The sequence below is a fragment of the Mangifera indica genome, chromosome 6, assembly GCF_011075055.1.
Source record: "Mangifera indica cultivar Alphonso chromosome 6, CATAS_Mindica_2.1, whole genome shotgun sequence".
Taxonomy (NCBI): Eukaryota; Viridiplantae; Streptophyta; class Magnoliopsida; order Sapindales; family Anacardiaceae; genus Mangifera; species Mangifera indica.
In genome coordinates this window covers 1,834,351-1,843,652 of record NC_058142.1, presented here as the reverse complement: position 1 = coordinate 1,843,652, position 9,302 = coordinate 1,834,351, and the positions used below count along the sequence as shown (strand labels likewise).

General features: G+C 34.1%; 2 protein-coding genes across 3 annotated transcripts; one reads left to right on the top strand and one right to left on the bottom strand.

Annotated features, from left to right (window-relative positions):
* Nucleotides 1-359: 359 nt before the first annotated feature.
* On the top strand, nt 360-2,079 carry LOC123219089 (aquaporin NIP1-2-like). 2 transcript variants are annotated; one of them, XM_044640823.1, is made up of 5 exons: nt 360-611; nt 713-937; nt 1,142-1,339; nt 1,619-1,680; nt 1,792-2,079. In XM_044640823.1, exons 1-5 carry the CDS (start codon nt 474-476, stop codon nt 2,000-2,002), a joined length of 834 nt encoding a protein of 277 aa, XP_044496758.1. In that variant the 5' UTR covers nt 360-473; the 3' UTR covers nt 2,003-2,079. The 2 variants fall into 2 exon arrangements, with proteins under 2 accessions (XP_044496758.1, XP_044496759.1); XM_044640824.1 differs by lacking the exon at nt 360-611 and having other exon boundaries at nt 707-937.
* Nucleotides 2,080-3,570: 1,491 nt separating this feature from the next.
* Nucleotides 3,571-6,509, bottom strand: LOC123219087 (seipin-2-like). Its single transcript, XM_044640819.1, has 2 exons — nt 5,355-6,509; nt 3,571-4,299 (listed from the first exon to the last, which is right to left on the bottom strand). Exons 1-2 carry the CDS (start codon nt 6,303-6,305, stop codon nt 3,814-3,816), a joined length of 1,437 nt encoding a protein of 478 aa, XP_044496754.1. The 5' UTR covers nt 6,306-6,509; the 3' UTR covers nt 3,571-3,813.
* Between the last annotated feature and the right edge of the window lie 2,793 nt (nt 6,510-9,302).

The window sequence follows — 9,302 nt, the reverse complement described above, 5'->3', positions numbered from 1 at the left end:
GTAGTTTTGTTTTTGAACTTTATAACTCAAAAAACATCTTAACAGCTCATGAGCTTACAGATAATTTAAACATTCATATCTTATTAACAAAATATGAGTGATTTATACACAAACTTAAGATATCTCCTTTGTTTTACCAATGTAAAATTTATCTCTTACTGTTGTAGATAAGTTAACTTAAAAAGAGTAAGCTTGATTGATAGTTTGCTAAATTGATGCTTTGTAGATTTTGGAATGAACAAATATAATTGAGCAAGTATATAGTTTATGACAAATTTATAACCGCTATATATGCAAAAGTCCAGGTCGAATCCCACGTTGCCATTTGTGTCTTTATTTTTACCTTATTTGAAGGTTCTTTCTTTCTTCGGTTGTCCATAAATTGGACATCATTTATTTTGAGTTTCAGACGCAAACTGTGCTTGTAATTTTTTAAAAGTCAATCTTTGTGTTCATTTTTGATCATTATCAATATGGCCGAGGCTGCTGCGAGCCATGGATGCAATGAAGTCGCTGTCAACGTTAAAGATGATGAAAATTCCCCTTGCCCTTCTGCCTGCAGAACTAAAAGAGACTTCAGCTTACAATTTTCTGTGTCTTTCATTCAGAAGGTGACTAAAGACTCTTGCCCTTCTCGATTTTATTGGAAAGTTTCTTTGCTTTTGGATTTGTTGTGAGGGTGATCGATTTGTTGCTTGTTATGCTTATGCAGATTATAGCTGAACTTTTGGGCACATACTTTCTAATTTTTGCTGGTTGTGCGGCTGTGGTGGTGAATTCGGACAATGAAAAGATTGTGACACTGCCTGGGATATCAATAGTGTGGGGACTGGCGGTGATGGTGCTGGTTTACTCCGTTGGCCATATCTCTGGTGCCCATTTTAATCCTGCTGTCACTATTGCTTTTGCAACCTGCAAGAGGTTTCCGTTGAAACAGGTGAGTGAAAACTTGGCCAATACTTTAAGCCTCAAGGCAAATTTTTCATCAATTTGGTAAACCACACCACCAAGACAACTTTGAAAACCCTTTCAGATAATGTTAATTAATAACTTATTTGTCTATTTCTGTTACTTCTGTTATGCCTGCAGCCAGTGTTGACATCAAAATGTTTATCAAGTTTATGTTGCTTCAATGTTCCAGGTACCAGCTTATATAACAGCCCAAGTTATTGGATCGACACTGGCGGCCGGAACCCTTCGATTGCTCTTCCGTGGGAAGCATGATTACTTTGCAGGAACAGCACCGTCTGGGTCTGATCTGCAGTCTTTTGTGATTGAATTCATAATCACTTTTTACCTCATGTTTGTTGTATCCGGAGTTGCCACTGACAACAGAGCGGTCAGTTCATCTCCCTTCTCACCTCACCAAATCATTTCTGCTAATTTTATGATTAGATATACAGAGTCACCCAATAGGGTAGCCAATTAACTTGCTTAACAAGATAGGAGTTCAGATATGTGAAGTTTTTTTAATATGAATCAGTCTAATACAGACCAAAATGTATGACTCTTGATGTTAAAACAATGACATGGACAACGACTTAATCTTTAAATTTATCTGTATTGACAATGATATGCTGAAACATTACAAGATTTTGATAATTCTGTGCTCGTGCAGATTGGAGAGCTTGCGGGGCTCGCTGTCGGTGCCACAGTGCTGCTTAATGTGATGTTTGCAGGGTATATTAACTTAATTAATCAGTCCAAACTAATTAAACATGTCATATTCAACACATATTGGAGCTTAGCACAGGCCAGCTTAAGTAAACTATTAGTTTCTGTTTTGTGCAGGCCAATAACGGGAGCTTCAATGAACCCTGCAAGGAGCTTGGGACCTGCCATTGTGTCAAACCAATACAAGGGTATATGGATTTACATGATTGCACCAGTTCTTGGGGCAATTGCCGGGGCTGGGATGTACAATACGGTGAGGTACACAGATAAGTCCTTACGGGAAATTACAAAGAGTTCTTCATTTCTAAAGAGCATGAATCATGCCTAAAAGTTCAATTAAAGAGTTTAATTACAGAATAAAAGTAAAATAAAGTGGCACCTTGTTATATTTGGTGTTTCCTTTAATCATTTGTTTCAATTCTAATCTCTAATGCTATCATTAATTATTCCTTTGTTAATTGTGGTCTTAGACTAATGAAATGAGGAAAATACACCATTAATTTTATAGGATGAATTCAAATTGAATCTAGGTCAAACAGAGATTGGTTCGAACTTTGTTTGAATCCAAAAAATCTGTTCGAATTGGTGACAAAGTTGCTAGAGAAACTTGAGTTGAAGCTATCGTTTGAACCGAAGACCGATCCTGCAGCCCTATTATTAAATTGTGCTGAAAATGAATTAAAATACACCATTCAATTGCAGTAATCTTTGACCCGTATGCAGATTTTGGCAGTTCCCCTACTTTCCACGTGTTGTGGAAACACCATTTGTTTTATGATTTTAGATTTCTTCGCAAAGAGAAAAGTTGAACAAAATGGATCTTCCAGTTGTGCACTTTTTGTTGGTTTGTGTCGACTGATTAATTTTCGAAACGGGTCAGACGAGCTTATGATTAAGCTTGTTTGTTCCAAAAATGAAGTTATTCCTGTCACAACAATTAAGCCAAAGTCATGATTCAACACTATCAGATTGCAGATTCAAAGGAATAAATTGGTTGAAGAAAGAAGTATGAACATGAATCCTTGGTCGTAACACGCGAAAACGAAAATTGCCTCTTTCGGTTTTACTTGTGATATGGATGACAGGAAAATTGTGTAAGATGAATGGGCATATGGATAAGATAAGAACGGTTTTCTTTCATGAGCTAATTTGTTGTTCAAAATCGTATCCCAAGTCCCATGACTCAGGTTGCTTTCACCTAGAACAAAGCTCATATTTCGAAAGTTGAGGTGAGTTGAATGCTTCTTTTATTGGGCATTATCCACTTTATGACAGAAATTTGAAAAGAATGCGCAAGTCATGTGAATCCTTTTGAAAACATCGATTAAATTTAAGATGAATTTAATCTAAACCAATTCGGGTTCAAATTAATGTTTAACTTAAATGAATCAAATTTGAACTGAAGTTCTAACTTCAGAGCTTGTCAAAGATTCTTCATTAGAACTCTTTTTTGACTTTTTTTTTTCAACAACTTATTGTTTTATCCAATATCATTGTCTATCATTCAAGCTAGCGTGACTTTGAACTTAAATTAATTGTTCTAAATTCGAACCAAACTCGAGCTAACCCTTATTTAAGCTCAACTCACTTCGAATCCACTCTGTCTAGTTGTTATGAAAATGATCAAGACCAATCCAAATTGTACTGCAAAGATTTCATTCTGTGCATGTGACATTGAAAACTTAAAAGGAGGATGAATAATAAGACCCTACAAAACTCAATTAAGTTTAGGTCAAGAAAGTCTTCAAGCTTGAAAATTCAAAGGTGAATGGCACACATAAATGGTCTCTTCAGAATTAACTTTACCTGATGCTAAAATATAAGAACTTTGTCCATTTGCATGCCAAGCTAAAAAAACAAGAGCTAAAGAACATGATAATCAAATACTCAAGTAAATTCTCTTTCCAACATGTAGATTATTTTATTGACAGTGTGTTGAGTCTACAACATAAAAACATGTACATAGTGGCAAAAAAGAATGAACAAATAAGTGAGAAATCAAAATACAACAAATCTGAATGTGTTAGGAATGACCTGAGTGATGTTAATCTTTACAAACATCAATCTCACCAAGTTTGCTGAAGCCTCATGGCCTAACTAAGTTTGATACCGGATTCTGTTGAAGCCTCATGGCCTTAACTAAGTTTGTGACTGGATTCTACTTCGATGGGCACTATTACTTGCAGAACCACCCCTTGGTCTTGGTCTTGGAAGAATAATGGGAATACAACAGATTAGTGTGAAGCACAACTCTGTCATAAACAATGTAATGGTGATCCATACAAAAATGGTTTTCTTCCAATACCATATGATTCTTTTGAAAAATGGAAGTTCTGACTCAAGGATAAGGGAGGCATCATATAGTTCAGGGATACCAGCACCAGGTGCATATTCTGCTCGATGTTCAATTTGCACCTTTACGCATGAAGTAGGAATATCCCCTTCTATAAAACCTGTAAGCTTCACATTCAATGTTTGAGATTCCGATACATAACCTGCAACAATAGGAGCAACTTTAAGGAAAGTCAATAGAAGACGGACAGGTTCACTTTTGAATTTTAACAAGCAAGGATGGCTTGAACTCGCAAGTGATTTGCCATTAGCAGAAAGGAGTTCTACTCTGACCTTCAAAGCAAAAAGAGAAATCAGTCAGAGCAACATTCATCTTCTACATTCTCAAAAATATGCAGAACATGGATTGTACAGATCTCAAGAACAAGGAAAGGATAGCTAACAAAAATGCTTGACATTAAAAGTAAAGAGGAAATAATCAACCTTAAAATTAGTGGCTTTGAGATTACATATAACATTAAGTATCATGTTCTAAACAGAACATATTAAGAACAGATTCAAAGTAGATGTGTTAGTGGTACTGGAATATGAAACAATTATTTTTATTAGAAAAAAGACAACTTATATTGGTTTTCTTAACAAAAAGAGACCAGTGGTTAAGTTCACATAAGTCCATGTGCTGCAAGTGCTATAATGTTAAGGTAATCTGGCATTAAGATCCATATCCTTTGTGATGTTATGATGAACCGTCATTTCTCTCCAAAGGTTCTAGCTAATCTTCACAACAACCAAAACTTATTGTCAAGATCATAATCTAGTATTCATTCTCATTACATAACATTCATCAATTTCAACCTGAAGTCATGAAACTTGACTTAGATGAGGGAGAAAAAAAAAATTGGGTTTATCTAAAAATCTGAGGAATAAATTCTTTCAGAATAAGAGCCATATCAAAGTATTAAGATATTCTTCTAAGACCCCTTCATCCTCTATAAGAAATAATCTTTTGAATATAATATGATAGTGCAACTTGCAAGGAGAGACTACTATTTCAAATTTACAAATTGAAATGTTGCAGTTATAAGCAACCAAATTATCTTGCACATATGGGAAATCTAAAGTAACAACTAATTAGCTGGAAATTTAAAATTCCTCCACCCGAGTAATTTAGTTTTCTTATCTGATACTGATTAAAATAAACTTTAGTGCAAACAAGAAGTTCGAACCATAGCAAATGCTGAAGCATGAAATAGAGCAAACGACTAAGTCATTACTACTAGTAATACAAACCTTATGACTGATTAAAGACAATTAACTTAATTGAAAGATGGAAAAAAAAAAAAAACACATAACCAAAAGGAATCACATGCTTTGCAACAAATATTTACCTGAAACATCCCAAGTTTTTGATTGTAATCCGATTCTGGCAATTTCAACATGACAGTAACCTGCAACTTATGACCAACCGGTATAACTCGAGACCCTAAACTCTTTAAAGCTTCTTTCTTCTCTTCACAATTGAAGCCACAGAAAACACCAGGACAAGACAGAATAGATACAATCGCAACCGGACTATTTTTTGTGTAATCAAAATTCAGTGTCTCTTTTATTTGAATTGGTTTCTCCACCAAAAACCTCATAAAAAATCCACTAATCACGACTGCCAACAGCAACAGCCCACACAACATGAAGCATACATAAATAGACCAGAACAAGCCCCAACCGAATCGCCAAACTAGCTTCCATATGGATTCATGCCCTTTTAACCGGTCATGAATCGAAGGCCTAACAAAGCCAGAGATCAAATTCCATAAATCATAAAACTTTAGCATTAGATACTCTCTTCCACGCTTTATAGTACCAAATGGATCAATAACAAGCATGTACAAAGAAGACAAAATCGATATAGGAAATAAAAGGAAGATAATTAGCAAATTGAACTGAAACCAAATTGCTTTAATCATTAACCCAGCCATATATACTAGCAAACTCGAAGACTCTGAGTCAGCCGAATCAACAGAATCACCAACTGGGTCATCATTTTCGAAAGTTACCGTCGATTCATCAGTCTTCTCATCGCTGACTCGGGATGAGTCAACGCGGTCCACAGACGAGTCCGATCCTTTCTCGAAAATAATTTCACTCTCCTTCAAGTTTCGATGAATTTGACTTCGGCGACGAGACAGTGAACGGCGCCGTATTGAAGAGGGAAAATCTTTCGATTCCGACGGGGACTGATCAGATTGGTCAGTATGAAGGCAATCGTAGAAAGCGAAGTCGTCAAGGGCGTCGAAGAAGAGTTCATCGCCGTCATCGCTGGTCGGATTTGGTGAGTCCATTAAAAAGATTGGTGATGAGGTTTAGGGATTGCACTCAATTACATTACAATTGAAAATTTCCATTTTGGCTCCTGTCACACTCTTTCCGTTCTTACATTTCTGTGAACTAACGCAACCAGATTCTAGGCAGGTGGTAATCGTCGGCCTTGCCATCACATGCAGCTTGACATAAGGGATGGCATGGCCGGGCCCAGCCCCTCGAAAAAGCATAGCCCGCGATTTTGTGAGTCATACCAGATCATATAAGGGGCGTTTGGTTATCGGTTTTAAAGATTACCTTGGTAATATATCGTTTATTCTCTTATTTAGTTTATCAATAATAAAAGGTTACAGTAATTTTTTATTACCTATGCTGACGTAGCAGATAATATAGGTGGTAATCTGATTACCACCTTCACCTTAAGTATTTAAAGATTACCAAACTAATCTTAATTTTATTATAATTATATTAGTATTTATTAATTTTTTAAGATAAAAATAAATTTATTTTTAATTAATATGACAAATAATATGAAAAATATTTAAAAATAATTATATTTACGGACATTTAAGTAAAATAATTTACTAGTAATATTTTATTACCTTTAACCAAACATAATAATTATTTATACCTATCAAATTTTATTAAATATAATAATCATTTATATCCAGTAATCTTTTAAGTAATCTATCTTCAAGGTAATCTTTCTATTTTGGTAATAAAATATTATCCAAATCAAACGCTCAAGAGTTTAGTTTACAGGGTAATTCAATATGGTCTAAAAAATATATATATAAAAAAAATAAAAAATAAAAAATAATACTATAGACTAGTGTTTTAAAGTGTAATATTTATGGTTTAATAGTTTAATTTATTATTAGGCCAAATGACTATTTCCCATCCAAGGTATACTGCAATGTCAAATGTCCCCCTTTATCTATGAAAGCACTAAATACTCATTCATTAGCAATTAAAATTAACGGAACCCTAACCTCTTGAAATTTTATCTCATTTTGCCCCTTCTAAACTTAAAAAACTAAAAATTTCTTTCAACCTAAGTTTTAAAAAATAACAGTTTCAACCTAGAATTTTGTTTTGAAATCTCCGGCGTCATCTCTGGCTCTATTGTAGGCGGTCTTTCCCTCCCGAAGCATTCTCTCCCTCCGGTGGTCTCTTTCTTCCCATTAAACGGCTGATCGATGTCGAAAGAGCGATGGAAAACGAAGAGTTTCGTCGGAGAAGACAAAGAGCTTCATCGGGGAAGACAAAGAGCTTCATCGGGGAAGACAAAACTCTTCGTTCTCCTAGACGAAAACGGAGCTGTTGTCTTCGTCTGGGAAGATGATCGTCTTCCTAGAAGAAGACCTCTGGGAGCCGTCTTCCCAGACAAAGACGGTCGTCTTCCCAGACAAAGACGATAGCTCTGTCTTCATTTGGGAAGACGAAAATCGGATGTTCGACGTTGATTAGGCCTCCAAATGGGAGGAAAGAGACCGTCGGAGGTAGAAGATGCTTTGGGAGGGAGAGGACATCGACAATGGAGCCGGAGATTTCAAAAGAAACCCTAGGCTGAAACTACCACTTTTTAAAACTTAGGCCGGGGGAAACTTTTAGTTTTGAAAGTTTAGGGGTGCAAAAAGAGATTATATTTTAGTTTATTTTTAATATTATAAAGAAAATAACGATTTTATTCTTACTGCCGTTAATTTTAACTGTTGATGGGTGAACATTTGATGTTTTCATAAATAAATGGAGGATACTTGGCTTTGCAACATATCTTGGGTGGGAAATAGTCCTTTGGCCTTATTATTAATATATTATTTATTATAAATATATAATTTATTATAATTTTATTTTTAAATTTTATAATTCAAAATGTATGTTAACAATTTAAAGAATTTATAATTTATTTAATTAATCAAATTTTTTTTTATCTCTGATCAATATAAAATATATAGACAGATTAAATACTTATTTTATATTTTATCAATAAAAAGTTTATCTATGAATATCACATAAAAATTCATAAATCACAACCCAAGACAACTATGATATTAAACTATATAACATAAAATTTGATGTGATTTGTTGTGTTATAATAAGACCACCACAAATTGGCCCAATAGATAAATTGGTCAATAAGTGAAAATTCTTCCCTTCCACAACAAGAATATAAAAATATTTAGGGAAAATTTAACAAAGGAATATGATTTTCAGCCCCCACCAATTTATAAATATTTCTCTTAAATATATTTAGAAAAAGAAAAAAATAATAAAATGTGATAATTATTTAGAATTTGGTTTAAAATAGATTAACTGAAAATTTGGTTCGATTAATAGGTATTATCGATTCAGTTTAAAATTGATTAATTTTTAAATCGTTTTGGTTTTAGTTTACAATTTTTTTTAAACTGAAAATTTGATTCGACTTAAAAAATTAGCAATCGGTTCAATTAGTCAATTTTAAACATCCCTAATGAGATATTATTGTTTATATATATTATTTATATATATAATACAAGTTTGAATCAGTCACCTGGGCTCAAGCTGAAAGCTTAATGGGGGAGCTTATCCATAATACCATCGATCCGGGCTAGAGTGGCTCAATTGGATCACAAGTTTACAACCCTAATTTGGAAATTTGAAAATGGTCAACATTCAAGTGAGACCGTGAGAGTAGACCTGGCCACGGTTCATGAACCGCTGGTTTCGGTTCGGAACCGTCGGTTCATGATTCGAAAATATAAGGACCCTGAACTGAAACCGTAACAGGACGGTTCGTCCATGGTTCGAAACCATCGGTTCCGGTTCATGGCCCCGGTTCGGAACCGATGGTTTCGGTTCGAAACCGATATTGAACCGTCAATTCTAATACATTCTATAATTTCCATTACTTGTCATTTTTTGATAATAAATAAAATTAATTATATAAATAAATTATATGATTAATTATAAAAGATAATAAAAAAATAATAAATAAAATTAATTATAAAAATAAATTCTATAATTAATTATGA